The following is a 24,247-nucleotide window of genomic DNA, read 5'->3' on the forward strand; positions in this document are numbered from 1 at the left end:
ACTCTTTTGCTTGCATATATAACGTCTCTTTCGAAAACCTCTCTTTGCCCTCGTTCTCTAAAACCTTCTTCTTTAACCGAGGCCAGAGGCTCGAGCATTCGTCGCTTGACTGTAGGCGACGTAAGAACGAATTGGCTTAGCTCACTTGTCGTTGGAAAGTAAGTGCCGCACAATCGTAAATCCGCTGCCATAAGGAGTGCGATTGTGACACTAGGCTCCCAAGGGGGTGGATTGTGAGTTCTCATATCGGTTTGAGAGAGGAACGAAACACAACTTATAAAGGTGTGAAAACCTCTTTTAGTATATGTGTATTAAAACCATGAGGTTGACAGAGATACTTAACGAGTCAAAGTGGACAATATGTGCTAGCAGTGAGCTTGAACTGTTATAGATTTGAACATCAAACCTCTTGAACAATGGTGAATGTTTTATGTCGAGTACGTTTTAAAAGTTAAGAGTAAATTGTGAATTAGTTACCTTTAAACTTTGTATTTTATCTCGAAAACATTTAAACTTTCAACAGTTTCANAAAAAAAAAAAAAAAAAAAAAAAATATATATATATATATATATATATATATATATAATAATAATAATAATAATTAAAATATATATATATATACATATATATATATATAATTTCCCTGTAATATCCATCGCCTTATCCACATTTTTCGCCCTCGAAGGCGAAACAATGGCGACGCTCGAATCTGCAATTCCAATTATCTCTCAATACATTTCTTCTTCTTCTTCTTCTTCTTCTTCCTCAAAATTATCCTTCCGTACACTTCCTTCCGCCATTAAGCTTCGCATTTCCTCCTCTTCTCCTCTCCTTTCCCTCAATCCCACAACCGCCGTTTCCCCTCTCCCGCTCTTTCTCACAAACCCATCGCGAAATCGCGGCGGCGGCGGTCGTTTTGGCTCTGCAGTGCAAGAGGTTAGTTTGGAGGAAGCTTCGGAGGAAAATCAGGATGTGAATCAGAAGAGAAAGCTATACATATTCAATTTGCCTTGGTCTTTCTCTGTCGTCGACATTAAGGAGCAGTTTGGACAATGCGGAACTGTCACTGATGTTGAGGTTCTTCTTCTTCTTTGGTTCGTTCTTTTGTGTGTGTGCTGATAATGTCTCTGTATCTGATGAATTTGTGTTGGAATGTGTTCGTACTTGTAGATTATAAAGCAGAAAAATGGAAGGAGCAGGGGATTTGCCTTTGTGACTATGGCTTCACCAGATGAAGCTCAAGCTGCTATTCAGAAATTTGACTCTCAAGTACGTTTTCTTCTACCTATTTCTGCTCGCTTTCTGTTTGGTTATTTGCCCCCAATGAATTCTGTTCTATTTGTTACTGGTATTCTACCAATAGCTTGTTAGGTTTGGTTCTGAAATTTTGAAATTCCATATTTCAATATGAATTTTGGTATATATAATACTCTTCAGACTTGCTAAACCCTTGAAAACTACTTTTGGAATCCTCCATAAGTCCCTTTTTTCGCTTTTGATATCTGTTAAGTTGTTGGATTGGATCACAGATTACTATAGGGTTTGAACCGATTCCTTTTACTTTTTCACATGTTTCAATGCCACTACATCAATTTTGATTCAAAAGTTTTGTTTGATCATAGTTTAATTAATCAAAACTTGAGTATAGAAATTTGAACCACGAACTTAGATAAAATGAGTATATGTCAATTATGATTCATCTTTACGGCGAAACTTTATACTTTTAAGTTCATGAATTTGAAATATATTGGTTAGTTACTTAAGACTTAATATTCTAGAAGATTTTTAATACCAAATGTTGTAGGGTTAAACGATTGCTAATTGTTCAATACAAGCGATTCATGTGTTAAAAGAGGATTAATTCTTTCAAATCTTGAGGACAGAGTTTCTACATCCTTTATCATCTAACGTGGTCTACAAATATATAAACAGATCTCTATTGAGTATTATCAATGTTATGTAGTGTCAGACAACATTTGAAGTTCTGGCTCTGAAGAAGTTAATTAAACAAGTCCTAAAAACTCAGGATATCATTACTTTCTATTATAATCTCAAGTCCACCGCTAGCAGATATTATTCTTTTTGGGCTTTTCCTTACGGGCTTCCTCTCAAAAAATTTAAAACGCGTCTGCTAGGAAGCGGTTTCTACACTCTTATAAAGAATGTTTTGTTCCCCTCTCCAACCGATGTGGGATCTCACAATCCACCCCCATTGGGCCCTAGCGTCTCGTTGGCACTCGTTCCTCTCTCCAATCGATGTGGGATTTCACAATCCACCCCCCTTCGAGGCCCAGCGTATTCGCTAACATACCATCCGGAGTCTGTCTCTGATACCATTTGTATTGTCCTCTTTAGGCTTTCACTTTTGAGCTTCCCCTTAAGAATTTTAAAACGTGTCTGCTAGGGAGAGATTTCCACACCCTTATAAAGATTGCTTCATTCCCCTCTCCAACCGATGTGGACCTCACATACATTGTAGTCATTTTGCTTTATATTGTCTCTATACACATAGATATCTAGGTTCTGTTCATGGTAAATATTTCATGTTAATATGTTCCATGTAAACATATATTTCTGCAGGAAATATCAGGTAGAGTTATAAAGGTAGAGTTTGCAAAGAGATTGAAGAAGCCTCCTCCTCCAAAACCTCCAGGCCCACCTCCTGGAGAGACTGTGCATAAGCTTTATGTATCAAATCTTGCATGGAAGGCGAGATCCACCAATCTCAGAGAATTCTTTTCTGAAAACTTCAACCCAATTGCAGCCAGGGTTGTCTTCGATAGCCCCTCTGGAAAATCTGCTGGCTATGGCTTTGTTTCTTTTGCTACTCGAGAGGAAGCAGAAACTGCACTTTCTTCATTGGAGGGGAAGGTAATTTACTTGCTCTGATCTTATTGACGGATAAACTTCTGTGTGATTAACCACCTACTTGGAATGACTTTTCAAATGCTTAAAAAACCCATATTTCTCCGGTATTAATGAAAGAATCTCATTTTGGACTTTGACCTTGCGAGCACCCACTCAAAATAGGGAGGGTGCACTACCGCGAGAGAAAGAGCTCCTAACTACCGTACCTTCTAGCTACCATTGGATTCTTGGTGGATAGGGTTTCTTAGGCCCCTAGGCTTGGATAGGTTGCTTGTAATGATATGTTTATGTAAATAGATAGTTGTAAGACGTTTCAAATATTTGAAACTCGAGGATTGGGAATATGGGATTGTGCCAGAATTACGATATTGGGTTCAAATCCACTAAAGTGGGTCGATGAGCGTTTTAAAATTTGTCAACCTATGTATAGCTTGACGGATTAAAAACATATATCCATCGACCAAAAAATCTATGTTTTGGACGTAGAAATGAGTACTAAAAACTTACTAATGATAACATTTTGGCCCCTACTAGCTTTGTACAAGTTCAAATTTCTCCAAACTCTCAACCTAATCAGGTGTAATGTTCCATTTCATTCCTTCCTTACATATTTGAAATGCTTGAGCTTTTCTCTCCTCAGGAACTGATGGGCAGACCCCTTCGACTAAAATTCAGTGAAAGAAGTGTTGTTAAATCAGAAACCCCAACAGAAGACACTGTTGAAAGCCAACCTGAAGAATCACAGATCCCCTCGGATTCAACATCAGATTGATCGCTCGGTACGCTACTTAGAATCACGATTTTGTTCGAAATTCCAACTACATTTATGATATCTGCTGGTGGTATGATCTGTACATCTTTCTGCTGTTTTTGGTAGCATATTTGTAGGATCATAACATTATCTGTCTCCTGAAATTTCTGAATCGAGTCCTTATAGACTTTTTTGTTTTGTCTCAAAAGAAATCCTCTCTTGGTGTTGCATAATGTTAGGTGTGTGTTATTTTGATGCTTAAAAGTCACCCTTTTAGCAACTGTTTGATTACATGAAACCGAGTTTAAGAAATATAGCCAGTTGCTTGCTGTTTGATGCTTCTTCAAGAATTGAAGTTTCATTACCAGCAACGTAACCAGAAAGTGTTAATAGTGTCGAAACCGGTAAAATAATATTGTCAAAGCGTCGTAAACTGATGGTGATACGAACGAAGGTCAAAGAATTATCATATCTTGAGAGCTAAGAAGCTACCACTAGCTTTAATCACTTATATTCAAGCTCTCATGAGCTCGTCAAAGGTAGTTTTAGAAGATGTTGAAGTCTTTTTCTATATGTTGTGCAAAGTTGAGCTTCAAGTCGATGAACTCATAGTTGAATTTATGGAACTTAGTTCAATTACTAGATAGCTCATTTCATCTTATGCACGATTTTAATTGTAATTTCAATTTTTGTTTATCATTTAAGTTAGTTTTTAACACGGACGTTCATGTTATACTCTAACTCATTTAGATTATTATATTTCATCATTAACTAGTCATTTTAATATGAAGATTGCGGGTATATTTAATTATCAAAGCTATGCAAAGCGTTCTTCTTTTTCATTATAGACATCATATTTTGAATTGAAATGAATAGGGTTCCTTCGAATTTCTTGCGGGCCTCAATCCTTACAAAAATAAGTGGAGAATTTCGTAAGGATTGGGATGGAGAAGACATCCCGTCCCTACCCCGCCTAATTATAGAGTTAGTAAGGGAATATTATAATAATTCAATACTTAATTGTTACCAATCTTAGACAACTTTTAATTATTCATTTGTCAACTTAGAAACACTAAATAACAACATTATTAAAGTTTGCTAATCAAAACTAAATCATAATTATTTACATTTAAATTATTGGTTGTCCAAAAAGTACACCAAAAAAAGAAAAAACTTCCCTTTTTGTACAAAAAATTCAAAGATTGCATTTTGACCAATGGCAATGGTCATACCCCTAAATCTTTTTTTTTTTCTTTTAATTTTTCAATTTTTTAAATTTTAATTTCTAATTAGTTGACACAGTTGACTATTATCGTTGAGCGGTTTACTTTAGCTAAATTTCATCGTCTACGACCACCGCTCCCCCTCTCATACAAGCTATGTGCTACGTGTTTAGAAGTAAACAGTAATTACTAAATTTATAATTTAACAAAAAAATATTAAATTATACCAAATATTTATTAATTTTAAAATATCTTTCGATTATGTTCTTCGCAAAGTGGACAATATCATACCATCATGGAGAGTCGTGTTTGTCTAACATGGTATCAGAGCCATACCCTAAACTTAGTCGTGCCAATTGGTAAATCCTCAAATGTCGAACAAATGACTCCAAAAGAAAAAGGAGTCAACCCTCCTCGGAGGCATAGTAAAAAATGACTAAGATTTTAAAGGAGTCGAGGCTCGATTAAGGAGAAGCGTACTTTGTTCGAGCGGAGTGTTGGATGAAGAAAAGTCCCACCTGGGTTTGACTTTTAAAAAAATAATTAATTGGAGGAAAAATATATATTTTAAAATATTTTAGGAATAAAAAATGTAATTAAAATTAAAAGAATTGGTAGGTGAGAATAGATTTAAAGCTCTGTATACTTGAGTCGGTTATTTTATCATTGCCCTTGCATCATCCTCTTCCCCTAGCCCTAGTTGAAGCTATATATACCTACCTCGGCTCGTTAGCTTCACAGCTTCCATTGTCTTCTGTTTCAAAGCTTCATTCTTCGTGTTGTTTTCGTTTTCTTTGAAGAATCCTCTAGAGGAAGAACTAAACCCTAGATTTCCGAGAATTTCGAGAGCTTTCTTGGGTTTGAATTTGACTGTGTTCTGTTCTGTTGAATCTAAATCTTGCTCTGCGAGTTCTTCTTTCTTGTTGTGATGAGCGTCGTGGTCTTTGGTTCCAGTTCTTAGTGTTTTTTTTTTTTTTTNTTTTTTTTTTTTTTTTTTTTTTTTTTTTTTTTTTTTGTGTTGAGTATCAATGGCGGAACGCAGGTTTTGTATAGGTTATGCTTTGGCTCCCAAGAAACGACAGAGCTTCATCCAAGACTCGTTAGTGAATCTCTCGGCGTCTAGAGGAGTTGATCTTGTTCGAATTGACACTGAACGGCCACTTCTTGATCAAGGTCCATTCGATTGCATTCTCCACAAGTTTTATGGCGTGGATTGGAGGAAGCAACTGGTGGAGTTTAGACTTAAGAATCCTGATGCCTTCATTTTGGACTCGCCGGATTCGATTGAGAGACTTCATAACCGGATTTCGATGCTTCAGGTTGTCTCCGAGTTGAAGATTGATAATCCGGATGAAACGTTTGGGATCCCTAAGCAGATTGTGATTTACGACAAGGAGACTTTGTTTGATCGGCAGGCTTGGGAGGGTTTGAAGTTCCCTGTCATTGCCAAGCCGTTGGTTGCTGATGGAAGCGCTAAATCTCACAAAATGGCGCTCGTATTCAACCATGATTGTTTGAACAAGCTCAAGCCTCCGATTGTCTTGCAGGAGTTCGTGAATCACGGGGGCATTATCTTTAAGGTTTACGTTGTTGGACAGTATGTGAAATGTGTGAAGCGAAAATCTCTCCCTGACGAGCCAGAAGTGAAGTTGGGGAATGTAGAGGGATTGTTATCATTTTCGCAGGTCTCGAATATGACACCTCGTGAGAAAATTGACGATAAGTACTACAAGATGATGCAGCTTGATGATACAGAGATGCCACCGTTGAGTTTCCTCACCGACATCGCCGGAGGGTTGCGGCGCTCCATGAACTTGAATCTTTTTAACTTCGACGTGATTCGAGACTCGAACATTGGGAATCGGTACCTTATAATTGACATTAACTATTTCCCTGGGTATGCCAAAATGCCGGGTTATGAAGAGATCTTGACGGATTTTTTCTGTGATTTAGCGCAGAAGAAAGAGGCAATGAACAGTCCTAACAACAAGGATATTGAGGACAAGATTGGTTCCGATCAGCATGGCCCGATGCAGAGTGTTGATCAAGAAATAACAAAGATTTCCATTGATGAGGATGTTGGAGGTCAATCAGTTGACAGTGGAAAGAAAGAATCCCCTGTTCAAGATTGACCATTATTTTGGAAACCCTTCATTCTCAAGCTTGTTTGTGATCTGAAGTCAGCTTGAATTCGCTCCATTCTGGACTCAAGTGAGTTGTTCTACACATTCCTCTAGATAGCCATTGATACTGAAATGAAAAAGGGATATTTTCCTGTTTTTCAATTAGTCTTTAACTGCATGACTAGATTTCATTTGTGTCCAGTGTTATCATGTATATTCCATCCTAACGTTACCACTGGAGATAGATCTGAAATACCCTACTACTGATGAGATATATGGAGGTCAAATTGTATCTTGAGGCTTTAGCTTTTTCTCATGGATCTTGAATCTTTTAGTGAATTCAATTACTGATTTTTTTGCCCCCCCAGAAAACTTCTAGTATCATTTTATCTTCTGTGTTTGGTATAGTGTTGTAATGAGAATGCACTGGTGTTGTAGACATATAAGACATCCTTCCAAACTAATTGTAGAACTTTGCTTGTGTTCTGAATCCATGAAACTTCTTTAAGATCTGCCAAGGGAATGAAGTAAGAATAATAATTGTAGCTCGTTTTGTTTTCGTTTATGATATACGGAACGGGTGAATATGGTTTTTAGGTCCTGAATCTGATTTTGTGTGAAGCTTAGAAATTATGATAATCTTGTGTGTAAATATGAGATCCCACTTCGGTTGGAGTCGTTTGGAGAGGAGAATGCAAAACCCTTTAATTTGAGAGGGGTACGAAGCATTCTTTACCAGGATGTGGAAACTTTTCTCTAGTAGACATGTTTTGAGAGGGGAAAAAATCATTGGTGTAGAAACCTCTCTCTAGTAGAGTAGACGTATTTTAAAATTGTGAGGTTGATGGTGGTATGTAACGGCCCAAAATTGACAATATCTACTAGTTAGTGGTGGGCTTGAGCCGTTACCGTGTCTTTTCTTCACTTTGCTTGTGATTCCTTTCTCCAAATGGGTTCTTTTGGATTAGGATTTTGGTTTAGAACTTGAAATAGATAGACAGAATGGATCTATATATCATTTCTCTCTTGATTTAGTTCTCTCTTGTGGCTTTGTGGAAGTACCTGGATGTTCTTGAAACAAGTTACTGATGTGAGAATCGCCATTGTTCCCTTCGATGGACGATTCTTGAAAAGCTTGGCTGTGTTCTTATTTATTATATTACCACACACAAGCACAGGTTATATTGTTAACAATTGTGTGAGAACTGGTTGTGGATATATAGGCATTTTGTTCATTCCATTGATTATCCTCCTCTTTGCATATTGTTTCTAATCACATCGAAAACATTTAGAATAAGAATATATGCATCATCCAAACGTTCCCTCTAAAGATCGGTTTGATATTCAACTACATGGTTATACTCGATATGCAAATATGAAATTCCGATACATAGGCCTGATCCCTATGTGTTAAGAGGGAAGGCCTACTTCTAGTCTAAGAGTTAGTAGTTACTTGTTTGAGTGGCACGAGAATGAACTATTGGGGAGAATAGTGGAGATATATTATGAGCTTGTTCTTGTTCTTACTTTACTAACTTCCCTCCCCTCAATCAGTAGACGAACACGACGCTCCACAATGGCATGATATTGTCCACTTCGAGCATAAGCTCTTATGGCTTTGCTTTGGGCTTCCCCAAAAGGCCTCATTCTAATGGTGAGTGTATTCTTTGATTATGAATCTATGACCATTCTCTAAATTAACCGACACTTTCATCTAACACCTTCCCTCGAACAAAGTATGTGCCTCCCCTTAATCGAGGCTCGACTCCTTTGGAGTTTTTTCTAGTCACTTTTTTACTATGCCTTTGAGACTTACAATACTTTGTTCGACATTTCTTGTTCGTTCGTCTCTCCATCTGGCTAATATTCTTTGGCGTCATTGAAAAGTTTGTTTGGAAGGAGAAAATTCATTATTCCTTTATTTCTACTTTTTTTGGGCAACTTTCAGCTTTATTAAGTTCAAATTTACTTTTTCCTCTTTGACTTACAACACAGGTAAAAATTAGATAACCACAAACAAAAAAGAGGACATCGACTATATACTTTAATAATAGAATATCACTCTATGAATATAATGATATTAATAACAAACACTAGTTCAATAATAAGATAATGAATAAGTAATTTACTTGTTCATTAAGTTATAAATGGTCTGATCTGCTCGGAACTATGGCAACGAAATAAGTCTACAACCCGACAACCCGACGAGCTAAGAGCAAAGGAATCCCTAAACAACCTTACAATCATAGATCTTCAAATAATTATACATATATTATGAATCAGATATTGATTAATCTTCGATGGGTCTTTTAATTTATGGATATATCGATAGATAAAGCCTTATTCGTAGAGAGTTATAACAAACAATAAAACTCTAAAAATCCGGGAAAGTAATTTACTAAGCATGTTGAACTTGACATGTTTTTCCCTATATGTTACCTTTCAACGCTGCGATGATCAACTCAGTCATGATTTGAGCAGTAAGAATCAGAAATGTATACTAATCTGTACGGAATTTCGTTGCGAACTACATGAGACAACCGACGTAGCGAGCGCGGGGATATAGCCTCTGTAGTTGTGGCCATTGCACAAAGAACTGATCAGCCATGTATAACTTATATAAAATCAAGCCACTTAGTGATAATCTCTTCACTCTTGCAATGCTTTCCACATAAAAAATTGAAGACCATCTAATCCCCAGAACCTGCATATTCAGATTCAACCCACTGTTATCCTCTAAAACCATATGATCTTGGAATTGAGAAGAATGCAAAAGAATGCAGAGTTCAATGCAGTATTGAACCTTGAATATGAATGCAATTACGCATAGAGGGATGCAGGTACCAGGGCCATTGCAGAGAATCTGCAACAAAACAGAACTGGTTCAAACAAAAACAGGTTCTCTAATGCTAAAGAGGTCATATAATTTGCAGATTGACAGTGAAAAAATACCACTTGAGGTCTAAGTTTAAGCATTAGCCAGAGTGCGTGCAATGTGGCAATCAAAGTTGTCCAAACGGAAGTGAAATATGATTGTCCTACTTCCCTACTTCTGTAGATCTGCATAAACTGTGCAATCTTGTCTACCTCAGCCCCGGTCTGCAATAAGAAGCGCCGGTTCACGAACAAATTTAATATGAAAACTCGCAAATTATATGCGAAGTTCAAATTCCTATACTTCACATTTGTTTGTACTAAAAAATGAAGCGAACACCGTTTTAAACATATTATTGTAACTCGTTAATGGACTCTTCGAAGTTTTTGTTTGATAGCAATAAACAATGTATTAAGAGAAAAATTATGCCAGAAGATGATTGAATTGAAAGAAAAGCAACAGAAATTTCAGGAGATAGCAGATCAACACTAAGTTCCGGGGTTGTTTCCTGGATGCTGAGAATAAGGGGAGATAGTAACTTACTATCTGAAGAAAACTAACAAGCTCAAGCTCGAATGATCAACCTACTATTGATCGACAAAGCCCAAAGACAGTCCATTGCTAATTTTCTAAAAGAGTTTCACATTTTGTACCGTTTTCCCAAACCACGTGGTACGTACGATGCATGCCACACGTGAGATTCTGATCGTCTTCCTCCCAATGTTGTTGTCCATAGTGGGAAGGAAAGTTTTAGGAACGGAGAAGGTCAAACTTTGGGCGGGCTGCTAGGTTTCGCCTATGCTATGCTTTCATAAAATTGAACATTTTTTCTTCAACCAATGTAAAGGAGTTCCTAGCACGAGGGAATGGGCTTTCATTCTAGGAACCGACTTGTTTATGCACTCAGCCCCTCTCTTGAAGATGCGTACGACAAAAAACAAATAGACTCACCAAGCATAAATGAAAATCCTTCCCCCCGACTGTTGACGACGGTAGACCTCGGGAGGAGCACTTTACTTTAAGGCGTGCCCCAGCATTATTAGGGTGGCCAAATTTCTATTCACTAGTTTGAATGGACTCAATTGGGCCTCTGTTGCTCGAGTTCAAATTGGACTTAGGTCGTGAGCATAACCAATTCAGGGACAGGGGCTTAGGTTGAAGCAACTTTCAATTTGGCCCTTTAATGTATTTGGAGTTCCATTCCTTCTTGGGAACTTAAAAGCGTTGGGACAACAAATTAGCTCAGGCTTTCATGAACTGAGCCTGGATTAGGTTCATCCACCTTACTTTGTAGTTGAGCCGTTGAATTGGATTCATTTTATAAGAAGCTTTGTTTGGAAAGTGCATAATTTGGGCTAATCAACGCGATGTTGAATATTCTAAAGTGATAGTTGGACTCTCATCTGGTAACATCTTTCTGAATTCTACGGTCAGTGTTATCACAAGTTTCCAGCAAACCACACATTTCCATCTAATTTCCAAGGGTTTCCCTTTGACTCAGAACCACACTATTTTATATGCTTGAGGTTGAGGATCCATTTTCAAGATCAATTTAGTTACCATCTCTTTGGCCGCCACACTACTTCAACTATCAATTCATGCAAACTTTTTCATGAGTTACTCCTCTTTTCCGTCGGATGACTTGTCGGATGACTTGTAGGAGGTGAGAAGGGCCTTTACTACTCCGTCCCACACAATATACTACTATCGGCCCTACCAGGCAACATCTACCTACAGAAGCTCAATCAGGAGATAGGAAGTATCTGACAAAAGTACAAAATTTCGATTGTTCAGAGAATCAGATCGGTTCTATTAAGGATAGGTCGTATTGATGACCAATCAAACTCTAGAGATGAAGCAAGCTACAAAGCCCTAATTGTGGGGAGGGTAAAGAGCTTCCAACGCAAAGAAGCCTTTCATTCCCTCGTTTCGCCGTGGCACACCCTACACACAAGCACCACCCGGCTCAGGAGGGACCAGAAAACGCCTTCCAATGTCCACAATAATGTTCTAAAAAAAATACATCTTATTTGAAAATTGTCATCTCGTAATCATCTCTCTTCATCCTCTTGGAACTATTTTGAGACTTCTTCAAATCACCAAAGCTTCCCCTTCATAAGCATTGTTTTTTCATTAACTTCGTCATCTTCTTGATTCTTTTCTTTTTCATTTTTTCACTGCATCTTTGATAATAGTTAGTGATCACAACCTTTTGATTGGGGCATTCAAAGATGAGGTGATCATACCATTGACACTTGTGGCACTTTCAAGTGTGTGTACAGCCAAATGATGAATGTTTGCAGCCCAAGTCAAAACTCTAATGTGCCAACAACAATCAAACGCCCAATGGAGTCTGCAGAAATATCATCCTATAGTTTCATGTTCTCTATTCAATATACAACAGCAAGTTTATGGCCAGCTCACAATTTTTTTATCTACACTAGCCATTTCTTTAATGATCATTAACTTTGACCATTTAGCCATTTTTTTGGCATTCAAACAAGTCTTAAACTATGATTGATGGCAATAGAGGTGATTCTTATCAACATTATCGGCTCTGTTTATTTGTCAACACCAGTGAGATTTTGTCAAATATAGTGACGATTTGGTGGTCCTTAGTCAAATTTTGTTCTGATGTGGTCCTTCGTAGGCCATTTCTACTTGGTGCTTCATAGGCAAGTGTGGTTGTGGTTTGATAGTTTTAAGTCATTGGTGGTGGGTGGGTGTGAGATCTTGGAGGAGGAAACAAACTATTCTTTATAAGGGTATGGAAACTTCTCCCTAGGAGAAGCGTTTTAAAACCTTAAGAGGAAGCCCAAAATGGAAAGCCCAAAGAGGACAATATTTGCTAGCGGTGGGCTTAAGCGGTAACAAATGGTATAAAAGTCAGACACCAGATGGTGTGCCAGCGAGAACGCTGGGCCCCAAAGGGGTGGATTATGAGATCCTACATCGATTAGAGAGAGAAACGAGTGCCAACGAGGACGCTGGGCCCCAACGGTGGGTGGATTGTGAGATCTTGGAGAGGGGAACGAAGCATTCTTTATAAAGGTGTGGAAACCCCTCCCTAACAAATGCGTTTTAAAACCTTGAAAGGAAGTCCAAAAGGGAAAACCCAAAGAGGACAATATTTGCTAGCGGTACGCTTGAGCTGTTATATGAATGGAATTTAAAAGTCTTTATCTGATGCTTGGAGGGTTGTTCTATTATCCGATACTTGGAGGGTTGTTCCATCCTTAGGGTCATAAGCTATATGGTTCAACTGCATTGCTCAAATTTTAAGGATCATTTTAGCCGGCATAAAAAGGAACCCAGTTTCAGCCTCAGTCCAAGTTCCACAACTCAAAGAACGCATAGACCAATATCCCTACAGCCCCACCCAATAGAGCTTCTAGTTTATCAATAGACTGGCAATTGAAAAACTCTGCCCATACAATCCTCTCTCTCGCTTCCTGTCTCAGACAAGAGAAGTTGAAAGACCTTGAAATCATACCTTATCAGCCAGTTGGTTTTCATATGTACGAGCCTTTTGAAGACTCATGTTATCCGTTGCAGCAGCAATGTAGAATCTTGGAGCAAACAAGTCCTTCTGCAGCTCAGACAACACATTGAGCATCTCCGCCGTGTGGCCCCCTACATATCCATCCAACAATCAGTGCGATTACATGATTAAATCTACAAGTCAATGAAATTGATGGCTGTCTCACCTGAGCCTAAAACAATGAGGGTACTAACAGGTTTCAAGCATTTGTTTCGAACGGGTCTACCACTCCAATATATGACGTAAAGAACACGACTCAAAATCAAGCTGATACTGAGAATTATGGCAGCAATAGTGATACTAGAATCCATCATAAAGAGAAGCAAACACAACAATCCTACAAAAAAGAGAGAAAAAGAAACGATAATCAATAAAATAGAAGCGAGATTGAAAGAGGTTGGGCTGCCTCAGTTTACATCACAACATCATGATTCTCACATGCGAGTTACTCATATACAGCATACATAGAAAACAAGTAGCACAAGTAACATACTCAAACTTATGAATCTTAAACATATCATGCACCATGCTCATGTCATGCTCACCCATCTTTAACTCGAGCCCTCTCAAGACACAACCGACTTCTCAAAACTCTTTCTAGCTCTTCGAGTCGCATCAAGCACTTCTCTACAAAACTCAGTGTTCGAACCTTGATCATTTTTACCTAAGGCCCCAAACTATGCATCGACCCTTGACTATTTTTACCCAAGGAACACCAATGACTTAGCAACGTATTGACTCTTTTCGAAGTACCCCAATACTTGCTTCTATAGACTCATCATACCAACCCTTAAGCATTTTTTCCCCAACAATTCGATGCTCCTTTAGCATGGTAACATATCACCTTTGATCATTTTTAACTCAAGATGCACTAATATTCACCTTCCTTTCCTTTCTAGTCACCTAACTCTTTGCACTAATTAGGCTAACAATCTATATCATGATTGTTAGATATGCATTTATTCCAATAACCACATGAACATACTCCTAACACAAACATGACCTTCCTCCATGCCTTCCTATAGAAAGCCCCTCAATAAGCAGATTCAACAAGTGAGAACTCCTGATTGAAAGCACTCCTAGAGTTATCAGAAAAGTTCCTAGACAATAAAGATGATTTCCAAAGCTAGCCTCTAGACTAGAAAACTCAAAACAACCAAAGGATGACTAAGAGAGGATTACCAACTAATCTAATCCAAACACCTTAAACGCTTAATGTAGGTCCTAATTCACAGCACTAGGAACAAATTCGAAAGTGTCTTGAACGAATTGTTGCACTGATTCTTACCGGAAAGGCTTGGGTATTCAGATCTGAGTACCCAATCTGAGATCACTCGAGGTTGCGAATATAAAGCAGAACGGGTTCGTTTGTGAGTGGCTGTCCACTGCCGCAACGAGGTATTTGCGTTGAAAATCTGTCGTCGCCGATGCAGGTTGTGGGGTCGAGAGAATTGCACGAGCGCTTCTTGACTAGATCCGCCGGAATAGCGTCGTTGTCGCGCCTCTGGTTCGTGGGTGAGTCGCACGCCGTCCAGCAAGGATTCCGACGTGGGTGATCGCGCACCGCTTTTCTCTGTCTGGAAGTGAGCGTTGATCGTTGCTCAGATAATGTCGCCGGTCGGAGCTGCTCCAATTCGCCGGGGAAACTGCAGGGGTGGGAGCTGAACGTGAAAGGGGGAGGGAGGAAGAAAGACGGAGGGAAATGTTTTTTTTCTTTTTTTAATAATTTTCCCTTTTTTTAATTATGATCTCATTAATAAAAATAAATAAATTAAATAAAAATAATTAATTTAAAATCTATAAACCTTTTAAGTTTTTCAATTTTTAATTAAAAAATAATTTTTAAAGAGAATTAAAAATCAAATTAATTTCTCAAAAAAACCTCCCAAATTAAAATTTAATTATCTTTATTTAATTTATTTAAATCTAATTTTCATTCTAATTAATATAATATTTTTTTACCTGAGAGATAATTGATGTCTTGTCTATTAAAATATGCTTAGATTAACGAAAGATCCACGATCTTGTGGATTGGGCAGAGTTTAGGAATATTTTAGGCTCAATCTCGAGTAGGATAGCTCAAACTAAGTTCAACCACAAAAAAATGGTTCGGGTTGGTTTGATTCCATCGGCTATCTTTCTTGTCCTCGAGTGAAAAAAGTAAAATATATTTTTATTTTAAATTACTCCGAAATTAAAAGAGAGGAAATTGAGATCACGCTCAGGCAAAGCGTGTGGACATATAAGAGAGAAAGTTATGTGTAGTGTGGATGAGAACTGTGAAAGAAACCGTGCCCTGAAGCTAAATGAGAAGAAAACCTAAAATCACAAAATTGTTGACCCGAGAGATAACCCGAAAAAACTTACTCTTAACTTGGCAAGTTGTATCGATTTTAATCAAAAACTTGAAATTTCAATGTCACTGAAACAACAAGAAATTGGTCTAAAGTCACCAAGACGCCCGAGGGCTCGACCCCATGCAGTAAGGTCTTGATACTCATATGGCCGAAGACCTAACAAATTCCTGAAATAACAAACAACGATCAAAGAGATGCCTGCACTAGAGGTTAGTCGTTGACCAAAATCATCGACCACAAACAAACCCGATTACTAACCACTCGAACCCGTAACCACCCTATCGAATCATATAAGATATTAGATAATATTAATAATTGTTTAATACTTTTAATTAATTGATAAAATGCATTAAAATTCCAATCATTAGCACAGTCAAAACTACATAGTTTTCTCCGAACTCAAATGGTCATATGGACAGAAGAATTGCACCAATAGAACATCAAACAGCAATAACAGAGACTTTTTTCACAGAGCTAACTTCATATACACAACAATAACAACAGCCCTTTCAGGTTATTTACTCTCTGAAATTACCACTCTGTGAGGCGTCGTTGTCGTTGTCGTCGTCATCGTCGTCATCTGCGGAGCAGCTCTAGCGGCATGCTCGGACGCATGGGTGAGACCTTGTAACATTCTCAAGATTTCGTGTGTGTCTTCTAAGTAGTACTTGGCCTTGCTCGGTTTCTGGCCAACGGTGCAACCGAACACTTCGGCACCGGGAGGAAGGGTGGCTTTTGCACTTGTTATCACCTCGAACATATCCTCGTCCGACCTGTCGTCTCCGATGCATAGAACGAAATCGGGAAGCATTCCTTTCTCCTTCATTGTTTGCAAGAGATGTTCTGCTACAATGCCCTTGTTTACACCCTGCCATGTCATTATAAAGACCAGATAAGAACATCATGCCTTAGAAGCAGAATACTACACCCTCGAAACGACCCCTTCTCAGCTCATCGATTTTCGTGTAATCGAAAGCAAATTCGTCTGACATTTCGACACTAGGATCAATCTTAAAGAAGATCGATTTATTGATAAGCGGAAAGAAACATTTCCAAGTTATGACTTGATTGGTTTGAAATTCCCTTTTAACGTTTCGTCGTTTCGTGTCTTGATAAACAAGAAAATTCAGGTGCCACCATAGACCCGATACACAAAGTGATTACGAGATTTAAGATTGTTAATGTAACAGTTCAAGCCCACCGCTAGCAGATATTGTCCTTTTTGGCCTTTCCCTCAAGATTTTAAAATGCGTCTACTAAGAAGAGGTTTCCACACCCTTACAAGGAATGCTTTGTTCCCCTCTCCAACCAATGTGGGATCTCACATTCCACCCACTTGGAGGCCCGGCATCCTCGCTGGCACACCACTAAGTATCTGGCTCTGATACCATTTGTAACAGCTCAAGCCCACCGCTAGCAGATATTGTCCTCTTTGAGCTTTCCCTCAAGGTTTTAAAACGCATTTACTAGGGAGAAGTTTCCACACCCTTATAAGGAATGTTTCGTTCCCCTCTCCAACCGATGTGGGATCTCACAAATCATCCCCCTTGGGGGCCAGCGTCTTCGTTGGCACACCGCCAAGTGTTTGGCTCTGATATCATTTGTAATAGCTCAAGCTCACAGCTAGCAGATATTGTTCTCTTTAGGCTTTCCCTCAAGGTTTTAAAATGTAGGCAGAGGTTTCCACACCCTTAGAAAGAATGTTACGTTCCCCTCTCCAACCGATGTGGGGATCTCACGGTTAACCTCTTTCACGGGTCTTATGTACCTCCAGTTTGGAGGTACAAGGACTAAAGTTGAACTTTTAAGAGTAATAAGACTAACCTGAGGTTTGACTTCTACAATGTGTTGCCCACTCTTGACAGAAACTGGCTCATTGGCAAGAACACTTTCCAGGTGATCTAAAAGTTCCTTGGCCTGGCACGACCCGAAATCAGGATCCGCGTAAAGGTAGTTCCAAACAAGCGCACTCTCTTTAGTTTCGATTGTCGAGCCATCGGTTGTCTCGGTATACAATTGCATAACGGGTTCTGCAATCTGTTTCCAGTCGAAATCCGTCACACCTACACACGTCTCCCAATCTGCTGTATGATTTGGCCTGAAAGAAATGCAATCAAATTCACAATACCTGGTAAGATTGGAGATGAATAGATGAACCGAAATTGCAAAAAGGAAACATCGATTAACCCGACAATGATAGATTTACGACCAAAGAAGTTTATCACTTTACACCCTTCCCCTTTTGGTGCAATATTATAAGGGGCTGTGAGATCCCACGTCGGTCAGAGAGGGAAACGAATAAGCATTCTTTATAAGGGTGTGGAAACTTCTCCCTGACAGACGCGTTCTAAAACTTTGAAGGGAAGTCCGGAAGGGAAAGCCCAAGGAGGACAATATCTGCTAGCGGTGGGTTTGAGCTATTACAAATGATATCATCAGAGTTAGACACGAGGCGATGTGCCAGCGAGGAGGTTGAGCCCCGAAGGGGGGTAAACACGAGGCGGTGTGCCAACAAGGAAGCTGGACCCCGAAGGGGGTGGATTGGGGGATCCCATATCGATTGGAAAGGGAAACGAACCATTTTTTATAAGGGTGTGGAAATCTCTCCCTAATAGACGCGTTTTAAAATTTCGAGGGGAAGCTCAGAAGGGAAAGCCCAAAGAGAACGGTATCTGTCTACAGAAGCTATAGTATAACAAATTGGAAGAAATAAGGATTGTAATGTGCAACATACCTAAGATAAAAACCATGTTCTGCAGCTAATCCAAGTTTTTCGCACTGTGAAAACCATTCGGTCAGAGTTTTTCGATCCTTTCCGCTAACGAGGAACACGACATTTTTAGGATCTTTACACAGGTTGTTCAGGATTCCAAGGGCTTCTGAAGTTGGATTCATACTAATCGATCCAGGAAGCATCATGATACCATCATAATCTAACAAAATTGCTCGGTGACAGGTTCGTTTATACACCGAAACGATATGATCAACCGAAAGCTTCCTGAAATTCGGATCCAGGGCAATAACTCGAAATCCTAAACCGAAACCTATGCCCCAGCACCTCCTCATTGAATGGTCTCTGCAAGCCCTGCCCAAATCCTGCAAAAAGCTTCGTGCCCAATACGCAACATCGTGCGTACTAACATACCTATAATGCTTTTCATGTCGCAGTTGCTTTTCGGCCTCCGGGATTACCAGGGCAGAGTCCATCGCTTCGGTGACAGCTTCAATATTCCAAGGATTAACACGAATAGCACCACTGAGTGACGGAGAACACCCAATAAACTCAGACAACACGAGCATGCTCTTCTTTGGAGTTGAAGGATTTAGCCCGAGAACATTGTCGAGTTCTTCGTTGCCTTGTCGACATATAATATACTCGTAAGGTATAAGATTCATCCCGTCTCTCACCGCTGTAACAAGGCAGCATTCAGCAATTGCATAATAAGCGTTTCGCTCGTAAAACTGCAAGGGAGTGTTGATCAAAACCACAGGCTCATATCCTGGCCTTCTGAATGTTGCATTAATTCTATCCACCGTTGCAGTAGTTTCAGCCATAACCTCCTGTACATCTTTCCCTCTGCCTCGTGCAGGGTTCGCAATCTGTACCAACACAGCTTTACCCCATCTCTCGGGATGTTGTCGGAGCAATTGTTCGAACGCCAAAAGTTTCAAGCTGATCCCTTTAAATATGTCCATATCATCGACCCCGAGCAAAACAGTTTGACCCTTGAACCGCTCTTGCAATTCAGCAACTTTGGATACTGTCTCAGGCAGATTCAATACATTTTGTAGCTGACCGATATGAATACCGACAGGAAGAATCTTAATACTCACCGTACGACCGTAGTATTCAAGCCCAATGTAGCCTCGCTTAGATTGATAAGACAAACCGAGCATTCGGCTACAGCAAGATAAAAAGTGCCTAGCATAATCAAACGTGTGGAAGCCAATGAGATCAGAGTTCAATAGTGCTCGAAGAAGTTCATCTCTTACGGGAAGGGTTCGGTAAATCTCGGACGAAGGAAATGGACTATGTAGGAAGAATCCGAGCTTCGCCCTGTTAAACCTCTTCCTCAAAAATGTTGGCAAAACCATCAAATGGTAATCATGAACCCAAACAAAGTCATCATCAGGACTAATCACTTCCATAACTTTATCTGCAAATATCTTATTCACCGAAAGATACGCTTGCCAAAGCGACCTATCGAATCGACCACCAAGGTCCGGTGACAAGGGAAGCATATAGTGAAACAATGGCCATAAATGTTGCTTGCAGAATCCATGATAAAATTTACTAAAAAGCTCGGGAGGAAGGAACGTCGGGACACACTTGAATCGATCCAAAAGAGTTTGTGCAACATCATCTTGCTCTCTTGGATCAACCTCTTCTCTAAGACAACCAATATAAATCACTTCCACATCTTCTCCAAGTCCATCTTTAAGCTGTAAAAGAAGTGAATCTTCATCCATACTAAACTCCCATTCTCCATTCTCGTCTCGATGTGCTCGAATCGGGAGCTGATTCCCAACAACGATCATACGGTCTTGCGATACCGACGAAAGGGCATCCGAACCAGTGCTGTTGCAGCTATCATCATCAAGTTCAGACAAGACTCCAGCCACAGTAGCCACTCTAGGAAGCCTCTTCTTCTCTCGGCCAAGGCCAAAAGTAGGAGAACAACCACCAGAAGCAAGCTCTAACAAGTTAGAATAAGACCTCGAAACCATTATAAACAGCAACAGCACCAAAAAAAAACAGATCAAGCTGCTTCAAACCTACACGACAAGCCGACCCAAAACAAGGCAACAGATTCAATCAACCATAGCCAACAAAGATCTAATCCAACAAAACATAGATATATCAGACAAAACATCAAAAAACCAAATCCCAGACATGATAAATGATTTTGAACTAAATTTAGAAGCACCCATCAACGATTATTATGACCTCCAACCTAAAATCAGCAAATGGGTCGGTGTATTTACGCATAGAAATTGATCGAAGAGGCAAAAGAACTTCAAAATAGAACAGAATGAATAGAAATGAAGGAAAAAACGACCCAAATGGTTGAAATTAGAGAGAAAACCCACCATTGAAAGGGGGAGATTCCTTCGATCTTCAACAATGGGGTTGAAGAACCCTTTATTTTTCCTGCTTTTTTAGCACTTTTCAGAGCTCAACAATGGAAGATCTACACTGAAATTGTTTGCCCTTTTTTGTTTGTGCTGCAATGGACAGTGAAGGATGGGACTGGGTACAAAGAATTTGATTCCACTTGAGGAGAGAGTGAGAGATTCGTAGTGCTTACACGCGAGTGTCAGGGAGGGTAGAAATTATACACTTAGTAAACAGCTTCCGCGTTGCACTAAAATTTATTCTTTTCAACGGCTTCCCTTTGTTATTCTATTTTTTAATTAAATTAATAAAAATACTAAATACCTTCAAATTTTTTAAAATTTAATATTCTATTTTTTTTTAAAATTTTATAGATATTTTTAAAAAAATTTAAACATAATATTATAGTCTGATATTTTAATTTTTTTTTATTTTCAAAAATTAAATTTATAATTTTTTTTTATGTTTTAGTTAAAAAAAAATGAAATTTAAACAAATTAATTTTCAAATAACATATGTTTTTGTTTTTAAAATTCAATTAAAATTTCAAATTTTTATTCAAAGGAAGTGAAAGCCAAAATTAAAAAATAAATAAAAATAAAAGAATAAAAAATGAGTTAAAAAATATTTATTCATAAAATTATTTTTTAAAATTTAATTAGACGGTATAATATTTAAAAAAATTAAATATTTAGCAATTATTTAGAAGGTAGAATATTTGAAATAATAACTAGATGAAGAGTCGGGAGAGAGTTTAATATACTTCGCTTTCAAATACATAAATATACTCAAATTTTATATTTAATAAGTCGGTTCAAAATCTATTAATAAAAAATAAAAAAATTTAATATCCTATTATATGTTTAAATTTTAAATTAATGTTTAATATATTTTATAATTTCAAATAATGTTAAGTATTTAGGAAATTATTAAAAATATTAAAGTTTAAGAATCTAAATATTTAAAATTTAAAAAAACATAATAAATAATTGCTAAATTTAATATTAACTTAATATAGGGTTTCATCAACTCTTAAAATTATCCACCTAACCCGACATTCATTGGTTTACTTTCGGCGCGTGATCTACACACACACATCGAAATTAATATTAATCAATTAAGTTAATTTCATTTAATAAAATAAAGAAATATAGAAAAAAAAAAGTCAAAACTCAAAGCCAATGATTGCTCTATTTAGGTATATAAAAAATACATTAGTTTTTTCTTATTTTTATATTAATAAAAAATTGCAATCGTTTTCATGACATGGTCAACTATTTTTATAGTAATTTTAATAAAAAAATATTAATTTAAAATTTAAAATTTATTTTAAATTTTTAAACTTCTTTTTTAAAAATGGAAGAGTATTAATTTAATTTTTTTTTAAGATATTTTTAAAATATAAATATTAACAATTTCTATTTAAAATTAAAAGTAAAAGTATTTTTTTTAGACTTTTAAAAGTTTAAAAAATATTTTTAAATAAAATATAAAATTTATGAGTATTTTTATTAATTTAAAATAAAATAATACCCATCAAATATTGTGTTGACTTTTTTCTATTTTATTTTATTTTTTCTTAGAAAATAATTGATTTGACTTGTTAAAATTAAAAGAGATACATTTTAATTTCTCTAAGTGCGGTGAGAACACGCGCCTTATGGTCGCGTGAAGTTAGAAATCAATTGTTTAATCATTGGTATGTACATATTTGAACAGAGCCTTGTTTTGTTGTCATTACTGTTTGGTGAAACGAGCCACGTGGCTAGTGATAGGGGGAGCAATCTGGTACGTCTCGGTCCGCTCAAAGTGCCACGTTTCACTACCAGCTTGCCACGTGTCTTCATGATTCTTTTTATTTAAATAGTCATTTACACATCAAAAGTTCAAATAAAAAAAATAAAAAAGTAAAAAAAAGTAAACCTTTTAATTTTTTTAAAAAATCAAATATTTAATTACCCATATAATAATTTTTTTTTTAATTTTATATTTTATCTAAAAAATATCTTGAAATTAAAATAAATTTTTTAATCTTATGATTTTTAAAGTTCAATAAAATATTTTTGATATTTTTAATTTTATGATTTTTAATCTTATTTGAGTTATAATTAATTTGACGAGCCACCTGTCTTCAATAATTAATAATTTATTTAATCATATATTCTTCTAATATATTTCATAATTCCCTCGTATATTTTCAATTACTTTTGTAATGAAAGTGACTTTACATATCCAACGATCATATTCTAAAAATAAAAAATAATAAAATAAAAAATGTGTCATTTACCATTAATGTCCAAATTTAAAAAAGTATTTATGAATATATTATATCAATAATTTAAAACATTTTAATTTTCATTAATTTTTGGAACAAAAATTAATTAGCTCGAATTATTTTGCTTAAATATATCTTTAATTTTTTATTGGTTCAGATAATGATAAATTTTTTTAATTTTAAGGATATTTTTTAAACATTTTTAAAATTAAAAAGAAAAGTATTTTTTTTAACTTTTTCAAAAGTTTAAAAATTTTATATTTTTTTAAGTTGATATTATTAAAACTTTAAAATATATATATATATATATATATTATTTTTTAAATAAAGTAAAATTTTGAAAGGTATTTTTATTAATTTAACAAAAAAAAATATCATAGTAATTTATTTTTAAAAAAAAAAATATCATCAAACAAGGTCACGTGGCTCTTTTTTTTGTTTCCATAAATTAAAATTTTTGAATCAAATGGTTCCAATAAATTGGAACTTGAACCTGGAAGTGGTAGGGCACGTGGGAGACCACCAAAGGCTATTGGTTTGTTTATTTTAATGAAGCCTAACAACATTATAAAAATACGTGTCCCATTAAATTATTATTGTTTGCTTCAAATTTTTGCTTCAAAACGGTTTCCCCAAATAAAGCACAAACATATATTATATCGGTATAGATTACACGAGACAGAAACGAGTAACACAACTCTTTTGGGCCTAGCGTCTTTATTGTCACTCGTTTTTTTCTCCAATTGATGTGAGACTCCCGCTAAATCCACCCTCCTTGAGGGCGTCCTTACTGGCGCACTGCCTCGTGTCTACCTCCCATTCGGGGAACAGCGAGAAGGCTGACACATCGTTCGGTGTCTATCCACCTCCCTTTGGGACCTAGCGTCCTTACTGGCGCACCGTCTCATGTCTAGAACAGCGAGAATGCTAGCACATCGTCCGATGTCTATCCACCCCCCTTTGAGGCCCAACATCCTTACTAGCGCACCGCCTCGTGTCTACCCCCCTTCGGGTAACAGCGAGAAGGCTGGCACATCGTCCAGTGTCTATCCATCCCCCTTTAAGGCCCAGCGTTCTTACTAGTGCATTGTCTCGCGTCTACCTCCCCCCCCCCCCCC

At 37.3% G+C, this 24,247-nt stretch overlaps 4 protein-coding genes across 5 annotated transcripts; 2 read left to right on the forward strand and 2 right to left on the reverse strand.

Moving 5' to 3' along the window:
- The first annotated feature begins 651 nt into the window (after positions 1-651).
- Positions 652-3,899, forward strand: LOC111809700 (29 kDa ribonucleoprotein A, chloroplastic). The gene is made up of 4 exons (XM_023696085.1): positions 652-1,077; positions 1,171-1,269; positions 2,581-2,871; positions 3,509-3,899. The coding sequence occupies exons 1-4, from the start codon at positions 694-696 to the stop codon at positions 3,638-3,640; spliced, it is 906 nt and encodes a 301-aa protein (XP_023551853.1). The 5' UTR covers positions 652-693; the 3' UTR covers positions 3,641-3,899.
- A 1,639-nt stretch (positions 3,900-5,538) lies between these two features.
- On the forward strand, positions 5,539-7,455 carry LOC111809705 (inositol-tetrakisphosphate 1-kinase 1-like). The gene has a single exon (XM_023696092.1). It carries the CDS (start codon positions 5,871-5,873, stop codon positions 6,972-6,974), a length of 1,104 nt encoding a protein of 367 aa, XP_023551860.1. The 5' UTR covers positions 5,539-5,870; the 3' UTR covers positions 6,975-7,455.
- A 1,763-nt stretch (positions 7,456-9,218) lies between these two features.
- Positions 9,219-15,079, reverse strand: LOC111809933 (UDP-N-acetylglucosamine transferase subunit ALG14-like). Its single transcript, XM_023696410.1, has 6 exons — positions 14,670-15,079; positions 13,548-13,718; positions 13,334-13,473; positions 9,918-10,064; positions 9,769-9,828; positions 9,219-9,669 (listed from the first exon to the last, which is right to left on the reverse strand). Exons 2-6 carry the CDS (start codon positions 13,693-13,695, stop codon positions 9,493-9,495), a joined length of 672 nt encoding a protein of 223 aa, XP_023552178.1. The 5' UTR covers positions 13,696-13,718; positions 14,670-15,079; the 3' UTR covers positions 9,219-9,492.
- A 985-nt stretch (positions 15,080-16,064) lies between these two features.
- On the reverse strand, positions 16,065-21,053 carry LOC111809932 (alpha,alpha-trehalose-phosphate synthase [UDP-forming] 5-like). 2 transcript variants are annotated; one of them, XM_023696408.1, is made up of 4 exons: positions 20,830-21,053; positions 18,473-20,514; positions 17,563-17,836; positions 16,065-16,606 (listed from the first exon to the last, which is right to left on the reverse strand). In XM_023696408.1, the coding sequence occupies exons 2-4, from the start codon at positions 20,464-20,466 to the stop codon at positions 16,253-16,255; spliced, it is 2,622 nt and encodes an 873-aa protein (XP_023552176.1). In that variant the 5' UTR covers positions 20,467-20,514; positions 20,830-21,053; the 3' UTR covers positions 16,065-16,252. The 2 variants fall into 2 exon arrangements, with proteins under 2 accessions (XP_023552176.1, XP_023552177.1); XM_023696409.1 differs by lacking the exon at positions 20,830-21,053 and adding an exon at positions 20,694-20,814.
- Between the last annotated feature and the right edge of the window lie 3,194 nt (positions 21,054-24,247).

This window comes from Cucurbita pepo, chromosome LG14, assembly GCF_002806865.2.
Source record: "Cucurbita pepo subsp. pepo cultivar mu-cu-16 chromosome LG14, ASM280686v2, whole genome shotgun sequence".
NCBI lineage: Eukaryota > Viridiplantae > Streptophyta > Magnoliopsida > Cucurbitales > Cucurbitaceae > Cucurbita > Cucurbita pepo.

Coding starts and splice junctions, on each gene's coding strand:
- LOC111809933 (XM_023696410.1), bottom strand. CDS start 13,695: ATGATGGATTCTAGTATCACTATTGCTGCCATAATTCTCAGTATCAGC. Junction 13,474..13,547: donor CCTCATTGTTTTAGGCTCAG/GTGAGACAGCCA, acceptor ATGGATATGTAG/GGGGCCACACGGCGGAGATG. Junction 9,829..9,917: donor TTAAACTTAGACCTCAAGTG/GTATTTTTTCAC, acceptor GTTTTGTTGCAG/ATTCTCTGCAATGGCCCTGG.
- LOC111809700 (XM_023696085.1), top strand. CDS start 694: ATGGCGACGCTCGAATCTGCAATTCCAATTATCTCTCAATACATTTCT. Junction 1,078..1,170: donor GAACTGTCACTGATGTTGAG/GTTCTTCTTCTT, acceptor TCGTACTTGTAG/ATTATAAAGCAGAAAAATGG. Junction 1,270..2,580: donor TTCAGAAATTTGACTCTCAA/GTACGTTTTCTT, acceptor ATATTTCTGCAG/GAAATATCAGGTAGAGTTAT.
- LOC111809932 (XM_023696408.1), bottom strand. CDS start 20,466: ATGGTTTCGAGGTCTTATTCTAACTTGTTAGAGCTTGCTTCTGGTGGT. Junction 17,837..18,472: donor GAACATGGTTTTTATCTTAG/GTATGTTGCACA, acceptor CATTTCTTTCAG/GCCAAATCATACAGCAGATT. Junction 16,607..17,562: donor TTGTAGAAGTCAAACCTCAG/GTTAGTCTTATT, acceptor ATGACATGGCAG/GGTGTAAACAAGGGCATTGT.
- LOC111809705 (XM_023696092.1), top strand. CDS start 5,871: ATGGCGGAACGCAGGTTTTGTATAGGTTATGCTTTGGCTCCCAAGAAA.